This window comes from Hyperoodon ampullatus (genome assembly GCF_949752795.1).
Source record: "Hyperoodon ampullatus genome assembly, chromosome: 10".
NCBI lineage: Eukaryota > Metazoa > Chordata > Mammalia > Artiodactyla > Ziphiidae > Hyperoodon > Hyperoodon ampullatus.
In genome coordinates, this window is record NC_136923.1 from 49,049,963 (window position 1) to 49,063,730 (window position 13,768).

At 45.4% G+C, this 13,768-nt stretch overlaps 1 protein-coding gene across 3 annotated transcripts in view; it reads right to left on the reverse strand.

The window, feature by feature from the left end:
* The window catches only part of CTDSPL (CTD small phosphatase like), a 131,080-nt gene that overhangs the window by 28,675 nt on the left and 88,637 nt on the right, over positions 1-13,768 (reverse strand). For all 3 annotated transcript variants that reach the window (XM_079713718.1, XM_079713717.1, XM_079713716.1), the window contains exon 2: positions 5,794-5,948. In XM_079713718.1, coding sequence (XP_079569844.1) covers positions 5,794-5,948 — 155 coding nt within the window. The remainder of the gene's footprint in view (positions 1-5,793; positions 5,949-13,768) is intronic.

A 13,768-nucleotide genomic window follows, 5' to 3' on the forward strand; every position in this document is an offset into this window, starting at 1 on the left:
TGTGGCGAGTAGGGGTTACTCTTCATTGCGGTGCGTGGGCTTCACATTGCGGTGACTTCTCTTGTTGCAGAGCACGGGCTCTAGGTGCGCAGGCTTCAGTAGTTGTGGTGCGTGGGCTCAGTAGCTGTGGCTCGTGGGCTCTAGAGCGCAGGCTCAGTAGTTGTGGCGCACGGGCTCAGGTGCTCTGCAGCGTGTGGGATCTTCCCGGACCAGGGATTGAACCCGTGTCCCCTGCATTGGCAGGTGGATTCTTAACCACTGTGCCACCAGGGAAGCCCTCTCAGCTGTTCTTAGACATTTTTTTTCTTCTGTATAAATTTTAAGTCTTCCTATTCAGAAACACAACACACTTTTCAAGAAATAAGAGCCACCACATCAAAATCTTTTAGTGATTCTCATTTTTTGGTAGTATTTTGGGATTTCACTGTAAATAATCATGCCATCTGCAAATAAAACTGGTTTTCTATCTTTTCCATATTTATATCAATTATTTCATTTTCTTATCTTATTTATTAGCCAGAACTTCCAATGATTTTCCTATGTTGTTTATTTTTAGAAGACAGCTTTATATCATGTTTAAATGATATTCTTCTACGTATTTGGCTATACTGTTGATTGGTATGTAAAGGTTTATGGCTACTGTACACTGCATGTATTAGTTCTTTTATCATAAAATATCCCTCTTTCTCTTAATGTTTTTGGCCTTGAATTCTGTTTTGTCTGATACTAATATCACCACTTGTACTTTCTATTTATTTGATCTGCTTTGTACATTTTGCCCATCTCTTTATTTTCTACCTTTTTTTGGTATCACTGGCTGGCTCAAGAGCTATTAGTTGCATACTGTAACAGTCATTAGCACTGTTTACCAAATAATTCCAGTTTTCTTTCTGGGCACATGGTAGGATTACACTTCCACACTCCTTGAGGTTAGGTGTAATCATGTGAATTGCTTTGGCCAATAAAATGTAAGCTGAAATAAGTCTTGTTACCTCTGAGTGAAAATTTTAAGAGCCAGTGTGATTTACCACATTCCCCTTCTGCTGACGTGACAATCATGGAAGCAAAGAGATGGGCCCTCCTTAGTCTGGTCCATGAATGAGGATAAGACAGAGTTATCTAATAGAATAACAGTAGCTATTAGTCATATGTATTTGTTGAGCATATGAAATGTGGCTAGTCCAAATTTAAGATGTGCTGTAAGTATAAAATACACAACAGATTTTGAAGAATTAGTAAGATAAAAGAATGTAAATTTTATCTCATCGATAATTTTTTCTATTGATTACATGCTGAAATAACATTTTGGGTTAAATAAAAATCTATTATTAAAATCAATTTCTGGAATTCCCTGGCAGTCCAGTGGTTAGGACTCTGTGCTTTCACTGCCGAGGGCCTGGGTTTCCCTGGTTGGGGAACTGGGATCTCACAAACCATATGGTATGGCCAAACAAATAAAAAATAAAAATAAAATTTTAAAAATCAATCTCAAGTTTTAAAAAAGATTCTAAAAAATGAGGCCGCTAGAAAAAGTTAAATTACACATGTGGCTCACACTATATTTCTATTGGACATTGGCACAGAACAGATGGCCTAGCCAACCCATGATAAACATGTAGCATGAATGAAAAATTAACTTTCATTATGTTAAGCCTCTGAGGATTTGGAGTTGTTACTACAGCATAACTGAACTCATATTGACCCTAAATCTACTCAGTAGTGATTCCTTTTTTCTCCTCTGTGAAAAGAGGTCTGATTTTGTTGAGAGCAGGAAACTGCAGGTATAAATCCTTCCCCTTTCAGGCCTCTCTTGCTGCTGGAGGGCAGCCAGGTGACAAAGTTCTGGCCCATAAGACATAAGCAGAAGTCTCCTGGGACTTTCTGTGAAAGCATTTCCATAAAACGGACAGACATGGCTAGTGCTACTCCTCCCTCTTGTATTCTCTTAAATGTGGATATGATATCCGAAGCCTGTGACTTTGAGATGATAGTAAACAACAAACATGAGGATGAAGGCAAACACTCCAAGAACGGTGGAGCAGAAAGATCAAAAGATAGAAGAACAGAAAGAGTTTGGGACCCTGATGGTATCACCATGCATCTAAACTAAATCCAGCAACTGCCAGCATCAAGCTTTATATGTGAGAAAAATAATCTCCTATTTAGCTAAGTTATTATTTGTCATTTTTCTTTTACTTGCTGCCAAAATCATTCCTATCTGATACGGGTGTATTCTTGGAGACAGCATCCAGCTGAATTTGTCATGCCAATCTGATAGAGTCTTGGTCTTTTGTTAGGAGAATTTGGTTCATTAAACTTGCTTTTATGCCTACTCTTTGTTAGGTTCCTATTTATTGTTATTTATTTTCCCCTTTCCTTAATTTTTTTTTCTTTTTGGCTGCACCACACGGCATGCAACATCCTAGTTCCCCGACCAGGGATCGAACCTGTGCCCCTTGCATTGGAAGTGAGAAGTCTTAACCATTGGACCGCCAGGGAAGTCCCCCCTTTCCTTAATTTTGATGGCTTGTTCACAATTCTGTTTACTTCCCCTTTCACCCTCTGTGAATTTTGAGGATCTATTTTCTAATTGTGCTACTCGTCACAGTTCTGTTCCTAATAATTGTATTTATTCCTACATTTTCTACAATTATATCATAACTGAATATCAGTCTCACCCAGATTGTTTTTTTGTCCCCTTTCTGAATCATTCCATGTCTGAAAATGTACTTCTTTTGCCTTAGCAGATAAATGATATCTTGGTTACATGTAGAAGTTTGGGTTTGTAACTCTTCTCTCAGTAGCAAACACTTTTTCATAGTCTTCTGGTTTGCAGTGTTGCTGATGAGAAGTCTGGTGCTAGTATAATTCTCTTTTCTTTGAAAATATCTTGTTCCGGTAGCTTGTAAGATTTTCTTTATACTTAAATTTCAGAATTTCAATGGTATATATCTAGGCATACATGTGCTCCTTTTCTTTTCTTTTTTTTTTTTTTTTTTGTGGTACGCAGGCCTCTCATTGTTGTGGCCTCTCCCGTTGCGGAGCACAGGCTCCGGACGCGCAGGCTCAGCGGCCATGGCTCACGGGCCCAGCTGCTCCGCGGCATGTGGGATCTTCCCGGACCGGGGCACGATCCCGTGTACCCTGCATCGGCAGGCAGACTCTCAACCACTGCGCCACCAGGGAAGCCCACATGTGCTCCTTTCCTTGATGCCACTAATCCTGCTGCAGATTTGGTAAATCCTCTCAATCTGCACATTCAAGGTTTTTTTTCAGCTCAAGAAAATTTTCTTCTATTACTTTTTCTCTTCTGGAAATCCTATTATTTGCATGTTAGGTCTCCTAGATGTTTCTTCCCACCTCTCACAATTACTGACTCTGTGATTCTGATCTGAATTGTAAGATATTTTTTCCACTTGCTCCTCCAGAACATTAATGCAGTTCTCAGCAGTGATCATTCCCACTATTTTTCTCAGTTCATTTACTGAATTTTTGTATTTAGAAATCAAGGGATTTTTTTTTTTAAGTTCTAAAAGTTATTTGTATACTCAAAATTCATTTTGGGACTTCCCTGGTGGTCCAGTGGTTAAGACTCCTTGCTTCCAATGCAGGGGGCGTGGGTTCGATCTCTGGTCGGGGAACTAAGATCCCACAAGCCGTGAGGCAGGGTCAAAAAAACAAATTCATTTCTTGAACTATCATTTTCTTCTACCTTTTCCATTAGTTTTACTTCAGTGGGAGTCTCACATTCTAGATTTTCAACTTGGAATCTCCTCAGCAGTGGTAAATGAGGGAACACTGCAAGGCCCAGCACTGCGAGGCAGAGCTGTTTTCATGGTCCAGCAGAGCCCAAGTTGACAAAGCATAAAGAGATGAAGAAAGTCCCTGTACTACTGGGCTCCTCCAGGGCACTAGACTGAAAGCAATTCAGCTCATCAGTGCAGCCCCTCCAGGGACCACACACATTAAGTGGGCAATGCAGGCCCTTTCCAAGGGGATCCATAGGCTCCCGCTGGCTTGTTGACCTCACAGGACTTCACATTTCAAGTCTTCATCCCAGGACTGCAAGAGAGGCAAGCATTTTCCTCTGATGTGGTTCCCTGCTTCTTACTGAGTATCAGAGAGAATGAATTCTGTGCCCTGTCTTTCCCCTGGAGATGTCAGGAAAAGTGGAGGCCTTGATGTACTTCCCAGGCTCCATCAGCAGGCTCACCTGGGTTTATCCAGAGAGGGAATTTAAATGGTCAGAGCCACATGCTCAAGCTGTAGTCTTCCCAGAATCCTCTTCCTTACGTTCGTATGCACTTTTAAAATACTCTGTTTTCTAATCTAATCTATTTTCTAATTAAGCTTTTTTGTGAAAATTGGGAAAAGCAAAAAGGAAAAGAAGGCACAGAGGAGAAGAGAAAATCTTACACAGATTCCACCAGTCTGAAATAATCTCTTCATATTTTGGCATACATCATTCTGGTCTTGTAAATGCTTGTGTGTGTGTGTGTGTGTGTGTGTGTGCGCGCGCGCGCGCTTATGACCATATACATACTTATAAATATATTTGCCTACTATATTTTAACCGTTTTTCCCCTAAGTGATATATTGTGAACATTTTCCTATATCAGTAATATTTATGAGACATCCTTTTTAATAGCTTCATGCTATTTGATTGTATGGTTACTGTATAGGTCTTTTATTGTTTATTGTCGATCATCAGCTCACTTATAATCCTGCAATATTCTAATTTATGCTGGATAGTATCTTATGGTTAAATCTTTGCACATCCATACTCATGTCAATAAGGAGGAACTGCTTGGGTGGACAGATAGGTATGTTTTTAAGGTTTTGAGATCACGTTGCCAAATTTCTCTCCGGAAAGGTGTAACCAATTCACACTCCTACCAATAACCAATTTACATCCTCTACTCTCTCTCACTACCCCCATGCCAAACCCAAATATTATTTTTAAAAATATCTTTTGATAATTTGATAGATGGAAAAGGATACTCATTGTTTTAGCTTGTACTTCCTTGATTACTAACAATATTGAACATTTTTTCATGTTTACTGACCAATTGTGTTTCTTATTTTATGAAACGTCAGTTCATGTCTTTTGCTCACGTTATTTGGGATATAAAGTTTTATAACTCTTGTGTCCTTGATAATGAATAATCTCCTTTGTCTCTTTCAGTGATTTTTACCTGAAATTCTCTTTTGACTGAGATTACTATTATAATCCCTGCTTTCTTTTTGTTTATACTTGTGTGATGTCTTTTTGCTCATTCTCCTACTTTTAACTGTTCTGAATCATTTTGTTTTGAATATGATGTCTGTTAGACAGCATGTGGGTAGAATTTGTTCTTTTTTAACCTATTGTGATGATCTGACTTAAAATTTTTTATTTGACACATATGAAAGAATATATAACAAATACGTTTATTATTAAACAAGGTAGTTAAATTCACTTATATTTATTATTGGCTTTTTTTCCAAGTCTCTGTGTCTCCTCTGGTCTTTCCATTTCTTTGTCTGCTCCTGGTTCTTTAACTCCCTTTCATACAACTTCCCACGACAGAATGTTACAAAAATGTGAAGTGACTCTTATAACTCGCATCAAATATGTTCCTCAGTTGCTAAATGGGAATGACTGACATATCCTGTAACAAAAAAGATGACTTTTTGGGTAATTTCAAATCTTTAAGTAAATGGCTGTGCACATACTGTCACAGATTCTGACTAAGGATGCTTGTCAAGGATGGGAGAGACGCGCGGCGGCGGAAGTTCTGCGTCGGCACTGACCTTCTGAAGCCCGCCGTTCTCCTCCACCAGCGGCGGAAGAACACCGGGGCTGCTGCCTGGCGGAGCCTCCACATTGTAATCACGGAAGCAGCAGAAGAAGGAGCTGAGGATGCTGCGGCTCCTCTGCTTCTTCAGGCTGACGTGGCACTGGGATGCTGGGAAGAGAAACAAAGCACAGTGTGGCCAAATGTACTACTACGGGAAAACTCCAACGTGCAGCCGCCACAGAGCCCTGACGTGTGGAGACCAACTCAGGACCAGAAGACCAGGGGAGCCAGGAAGTTCCTCTAAAAGACTGTTACGTGACTCCTAGAGGGCCAGACAGTCGATGGAGTCCAGTCCTGCTGGCTGGACAGAATTCCCCTGATCTCGGCCCAGTGGGGGCTGCTTGCTCATTAGCTGACCCATCCCCGGGGCCATCTGCCTTCCTGAGACCAGCAGATAAAGTCTTCCAACCCTGCACAAGTGCTACTTCAAAACACAGATCCTTGCAGGCACAAATCAGACTTGTCCCTCGCTGAGAAGCATTTCTCTGTGAAGGGTACCAAGGAAGAGTCACATTGAAACTGGGTTCTTGGACACTCCCTGCTCACCATGGAAACAACTAACTTCATGGGTTAAGAAATAAGATGTGTGAAAGCACAAAGCAGCCCTCTTCTTAAACTCTGCCATTTGTCAAGAAGTTGATAGGAGCCTGGACCCACAGAGCTCAGGGGTGGAGGCTTCCATCACACTTAAAACAGAAACAGCAGGAGAGGTGGGACGGAACATCAGGGCTGGCCAGGGCAAAGCCTATCTTCACGAGACCCAGGGCAATACTGTGCCACTGACTCATTCCCTGTCCTGTCCTGGATTGAGGCTCCGGAGGGAGGGATGGATCCTTTCTGTTATCCAGGGCTCAAGACAAGTCGCCACAAGTCAGAAATAAAAGACAAAAGTTAGTACAGATGAGAAACACACCTCAGGGGAGGAGGCTGACAACTTGCAGGTGCAGGAGCATTTAGCCCTGGGAATGCAGTCTCACCACATACCACGTCTGGGTACAGGCTACGGGCACAGGGACCATGCTTGGGGTTGATGGGAAGATCACCACTGTAGGAAATTATTAAGTTTGCATGATAACTGTTGGAATCCGTCTTTCCCACAAAGCAATTCTGGCACGATTCCTCTTTGTACACTTGAGGGATTTGTATAGCACCTGCCCTCTCAAGAGATCACAAAACCTTTGCTGAAAGTCTGCAGGTACCCTTCTGCCAGCAGCAAAACCAAATGCATTCAGAAATTCTGAAGGGACTGAAAGGCTGTTTTGCCAGCAGCTCCACAGGCCTGGATGGTCTTTAGCCTGGGTTTAGGCAAATGGCCCAGGAAGTGTGAATTTAAGATAATCACTGGTAACTCCCTGGCGGTCCAGTGGTTAAGACTTGGCGCCACTTTCACTGCCGGGGCCCGGGTTCGATCCCTGGTCAGGGAACTAAGATGCCGCAAGCTGCCTAGCACAGGCAAAACAAAAACAAAAACAAACAAAAAAAAACCTTCATTAATTAAAGATGATCTTTAGAACCATAAATCTCTGGAAAAGCTGGCTGTTTCTTCTTCCTTATGAATCCTTAGGTTCATGTCACAGGGCACCCGTCTTCTCATTTCAGGCCCCACTCGTCCAGCCAGACCAGACCATGGGGACCACTAGGCACAGAGGCCTCCCACACAGCATTGGTGGCAGCGACAGTGACCACTGTTTCCTGGGGCCAGCCCTCTGGGTTCTAGTACTTTACAATCCTCATCTCATGTCATCCTCGCAGCTACCCAAGGAGATAGGTGTGATTGCTTCCATCTAACTGCTGAGAATATACAGCTAGTAATTGCACATGCCCAGATTCAAACCCAAGTGGGTCAGTTTCCAGAGCGCGTGCTTTCCCCATGCACCACGCTGAAGACAATTCTGAAACAACTCAGGTCAGATTAAGAAGGAGGGAACACGCCAAACGGAGAGAAAAGCACTGCCATAAACTCATATTTAATATAAATGTTTGGTTAAGCTGTTTTGTTGTCACTTTGGGTATTTTAGTTTTTTATGCCTCACTCAGATAATTTAGTCAGAGGAAGAAAAAATTGTCTCTTCCCCGGCTGAGAGCACATTTCTCTGCAAGTAAACAAGCTGTTTGTTCATGTCTTGGTGACACTGAGCCGTCAACGCCCAGGCCGGGCAGTAAATAGCTCTGCAAAATGCACTTTCCCGGATCCTATTTTCATCCTTGGGTCACATAAATCTTCCCCATAACTAACTAACAAATTAACAAGCTAACTTATGTGCTAAAAAAAATCCTGACCATGGAGCCAGGGAGCTACTTATAATTCCACCATATGGTTACTTGCCATGTGGCAGCCACAAAGAGGGCTGCAGGGTCACTATTTGCTCAGGTCACTTGGGAGGCCATCACCCCTGACAATGGCAGCTCACTCCATTCCCCCGTCTGTGTAAGAAGAGGTGAAGCAGCTCATGGCTGTGGGAGGGTCCAGGCATCTTCCTGCTAAATAAGGTCACTACTAGGGCCCGTAGGAACCTCCGGGCAGCTGGGGGCTTTCGAATCTTCTAATCACCCTTGGGTTGGGCTGGTGCTCTCAAAAGCAGGCTAGCTGGGGAAATGGCTGGATTCCCTCAGGACCAGCATGAGCCCACCCTGCCCACGGCACTCACTGTTCCTGAAAGGTCAAGGTGGGCTGTTATGGGTCTCATGACCCTGCTGCCTTCCACCCCAGCTGCTGCCTCTCCACCAGCTACAAACCAGAAGGCCCTTGATTTACTCATAAACTTCTGGTAAAAGGGTTTCAGTTGATACACGAAATCAACATCTTTTTTTTTTTTTTTTTTTTTGCGGTACGCGGGCCTCTCACTGCTGCGGCCTCTCCCATTGTGGAGCACAGGCTCCGGACGCGCAGGCTCAGCGGCCATGGCTCACGGGCCCAGCCGCTCCACGGCATGTGGGATCCTCCTGCACTGGGGCACGAACCCGTGTCCCCTGCATCGGCAGGCGGACTCTCAATCACTGCGCCACCAGGGAAGCCCAACATCTATGTTTTAAAGGACAAATGTTTATAACATTAGATCAAAAAAGCAAGATAAATAATTGTATATCTGACTTGATCATAACTGTGCAAAAACAAATGAAAAGATATTGTAGTAGAGAAAAGATTGGCAAAAATATATCGCAATGTTAACAGTAATTGTCAGACTCTGGGTATTTACACTTCTTCCTGCTATATTTTCCCGATGTTTTATGGTCATTACATTTTACTCTAACAATGGGGAAAGAAAATAGTCTCGTTAAGCTTTCTTTCAGCAACTCTGTAAAGCTCAGGAGAAACCATATCCTACTCCCAAACCTAAACCCTTACACCTATTCCTCCGCTTTCCACTCCATGCCTGTGAAGGGCAAAATCAGGCCAGAGCAGCGTCATAAGCCTTGCAGGAGGTAAATGTCACTGCTGTGGTGGCCCAGGCTCAGCCCCGGACCGTGACATTGCCGGGATGGAACATGCCCACCAACCCAAACCAGAGGGGCCCACGTGAAAAGAGGGCACCGAGTCCATGATCTGCCCCAGCATAGTGCTCCCACTGGCTTTCCCGGCTGGCAGCCCACCCAGCCTCTCACCCTCCCTGGACACACAGGTGGTCCTGCTTCTTCTCTGTGCTTAATCAAGACCCGGCCTCTCACCACCTGGCCTCACTCGCCCCTTTGAATGTCCCTACTGATAACACCAGAGGCCCCCTGGTGGCCCAGGGAGCCAGAAGAAGGTCTTTATCAGAATTGTAACAGTAGGGTATGAAAATCAGTTTAATATACACATCTTCCAGTTACACTGGTTTTAAGAATACTTTGGAGGAGTAAAGGAGAGAGTAGGAACTTTGAACATCAGTCTTGAACATTTCATAAAGATTTCCATGTTTTATCAGATTTAGGAGGAAAACATCAAAAATTATTCCGAAGTTTTCTGTTGCTTTCCCTGATCATCTTCCTGTTCCTATCCACATCGACACCTGTGCACATGTCCGTTTCCTCCTCATGGTAGACTCCTCATCACGCTGACATCCTATCCCCCCCGCTCATACCCCACTTCTGAGAACATTCCTGTTCTTCAGGGGCTGTTTCAAAGCCCACCTCCTGGAGGAAGCCTGTTCCAGTGGAAGGGATTTGTTCCTTGGCCACTGAACTCCCAAATAAACACATGTCTGTCTGGGCTACATCTTCAGCCCATTCCTCTTTTCCAACTTCCAGGCCAGTTTATCCACCTGCCTGCCGGATGGACATCTCCACTGGATGCCTCTTAGGAGTGCTTCACCCAGCAGGTCCCCTCTTCACCTGGGGCATCAATCTCCTAGTCTAAACATCTACCCTTCTCCCTCTCATTAAGTTGTTGGTTTTGATATCCTTAGTGGCTCTTAAATCTGTCCTCAGCAATGCTGTGTCCCTTTCACATCCCAGCTGAGGCCCTCATCATTCTGTCCCCAGACAGCGACAATAGCGGTAGAACTTGTTTCGCGGCTGCTGATCCTGTGTCCTATAATTAATCATTGACATGACCCACCGAGGTGTAGCCCAACAAGTGAGGAGACTGGTGGTTGTGAGTGTGGCCTCTGAAGTCGGCCTCCTAGGTGTTGGCTCGACCAGCAAATGTACGGGACCTAAGTTATATGACTTCTTTGTGCTTCAGTTTCCTCATCTGTAAAATGGAAACAATAGGCTTGTTGTGAGAATTAAATGAGTTCGTATAAAGTACACAGAACAGTACCCAGCACAGGGTAAGCACTTCATAAATGTCAGCTCTTATCATTATCATTAGTTTCTTAAGAGCTTTTGCTTCGTAAGGGAGTAGGGGTTCTGCTGGTAAATCCCAGATCAAAGGCTGGATCCTGTGGGTCCACATTTGTTCCCTGGTGTCTGACAACTAGGAGGCATAACTTACTATAACAGACCTTGGTTACTTAAACAGTAATTTAGAAAGCAAAACTAGAAAAATCTCAGAAGTGATTCTACTCAACTGCTCTAAAACCTGGAGAGGCAGAGATGAGGAAAGGAAAGGGAGGGAGGGGTGAAGCATCCAGATGAATGCTGTTGGGGACTGTTCACCTGCTTCCCCTTAGAAAAAGAACACTGCTTTCCAGATGAGGGGAGGAAGCATCCACTCTCTCCTGCCCACTTGCTCAACCCTCCTCTGCTGAGCTCTGCCCCTGCCCTGTCTGCATCTGATCCAGGGGCTCCTTGCCCCATGCTGTGCATCAAAAGGGAGCACCCTCCCGGGGCAGGAGGATCGCGTGAGGACCAGGTAAGGAGGCCAACAGACCCATCATGTCTCCCCTGCAGGCTCCCCTACTGGGCCATTGTATGCTGCCATTTCCCCCAGGCTCTGGGAGTGCAGGCCCGTCAGCAGGAACTCCTCTTCTTCTTCCTCAGTCCTGCTAATGAAGACATGCCTGTGGCTGCTCCCAGCAGCTGCCCTTTTCTCCACACAGATGGCTGGCCCATGAAAATGGCGTCCTACAGGGTAGGATGGGGAGATCCCCGGCAGGGGCAGATGGGGTGATCCTAAGACTTCCCCCATTTTTCTGAGCAGGCCTGCGTGGAGCAGAAATCCTGGGAAAGGTTGTGAAGAGCTGGAGACGTTGGGCATGGGCCTCACCCATGTGCCTGGAGCCCTCTGACCATGTGGGGAGTGTGTGACGTTGAGGACAAACAGACACGTGGCCCGGTTTTCCTCAATACACCCTGGGAGCTAATGCCTCTCTCTTTGTCCCTGTACTTGATGTCACTGCAGCCAGCAGATGAACACCCTGCTTCCCACTCATACACCCCCCGCCCCATTCTCCTTCAATGGCTGGGGACCTCCCATCCTCCAGCACAGCAGATGAGGGACTTAGAGAGGGCCTATGAATGGGGCAGCTAATATGAGTGCAGAGATGGTTGCCTTCCTTGAGTCTTCAGTCCTAAAGGTGAGACAGGAAGCCTCCCCAATACCTCCCTGGTCTCTCTTGGCAGACTGCTGATCCAGTAGCAAGGACCAGTATCTTCAAAGCACCAGCTGCCGATGGGGAGTGTAGTAGATGTGTGACATTTTTGCCTGCCAAGATCCATTACCCTTCCTCTGGTAAAAGTTCCACCACTCTCACCTCACCAACACTCAGTCCATTACCAAAGCCTGGCCAGTAAGAGCCACGTGATTGGCTTAGGGAGGGGCGCATGACCCAAGCTGGGCTGAGGAAAGTCGGCCCCCGGATTCATGTTACGGCTATTGGAGGAAATGTTCTCTTTTTGCTGGTTTGCTTAGCTGGCAGGATGTAAGCCTGGAGCCACCAGCGGCCATCCTGGCCACCAAGCGAGAAGCACCTACCTGACTGATCACATGAGCCAAAACTGAGATGTGCAGAGGGGCAGATCTCTGACTTGATTTCAGTAAACCAGATTTTTCTGGCATTTTCAGTTATGTGAATCTCTTTTTCTTTGAAGCCAATACGAATTGGGTTTATGCTATCTGCAATGGAAAGGATTATCCCTGAAAATGTGAGCTCCTAGGCGAGGCAGGGCAGAGACGCTGATAAATCACACAGGCACCGTCCCTACCTCACGACACGCATGCGTAGGAGGAGAGACACGAGAATAAGCAATTCTGATACAGTACGAGTCTTGTTATGATGGGGTAGCACAGGGCGCTGCTGGGGCCCAGAGAAGGGCACAAAGTCCAGATTTGGCAGGGGGTGGGTAGGAGTGACTTCTTAGAAGAAAGTAGTCTGACAACTGGGCTGACAGTTGTATAAAATTGTTGGAGGACGGGGGCTTCCCTGGTGGTGCAGTGGTTGAGAGTCTGCCTGCCGACGCAGGGGACGCGAGTTCGTGCCCCAGTCTGGGAGGATCCCGCATGCCGTGGAGCAGCTGGGCCCGTGAGCCATGGCCGCTGAGCCTGCGCGTCCGGAGCCTGTGCTCCGCAACGGGAGAGGCCACAACAGTGAGAGGCCCGCGTACCGCAAAAAAAAAAAAAAATTGTTGGAGGGGGCAGGGAAGTAGGGAAACAGCAACGTGTAAAGGCCCTGAAGTGAGAGGGAGCATGAAATATTTGAGAAATCAAAGAGGCGAGGTGTTATGAGATGGGGATGATGACAGCAAGGGCCTTGTAAACCATGGTGATGAGTCTGGATTTGATTCTATGGACCCGGGGAATGACGTGACCAGATCTGTACCACACACGTCATGGTTTGACTTCTGTAACTGGAACTACTGAGTTTAAATTTTAGATTATGACTAATGTAGGCTATCTATATACATCACAGATTTCCAGGATGTTTAAAAATCACAGATGTGGCCTCTTTTATGTAACATGCCTAGAATGGAATTTCTTATTTGAAAACTGACTTTATTTATTTATTTTTAAAATTTATTTATTTTATTTATTTTATTTTTGGCTGCACTGGGTCTTTGTTGCTGCACGTGGGCTTTTCTCTAGTTGAGGCGAGCGGGGGCTACTCTTCGTTGCGGTGGGCAGGCTTCTCATTGCAGTGGCTTCTCTTGTTGCGGAGCATGGGCTCTAGGCACATGGGCATCTGTAGTTGTGGCATGCAGGCTCAGTAGTTGTGGCTCACGGGCTCTAGAGCGCAGGCTCAGTAGTTGTGGCGCATGGGCTTAGTTGCTCTGCGGCATGTGGGATCTTCCCAGACCAGGGCTCGAACCCGTGTCCCCTACATTGGCAGGTGGATTCTTAACCACTGCGCCACAGGGAAGCCCTGAAAACTGACTTTAAATACAAGTTACACGGAAAGAAAATGGGCTTTAGAATTACATTTACATAGAATTACCCTGCCTTCTGTTCGCCAGTGTGAATTCATCTACCTAAGCCACACAGGTAACATGGGAATCATAACACCTACCCCCACAGGGTTGTTGTGTGGATGCAGCAAAACCATGTATGTTTGTGTAAGAGAGAAAATCTA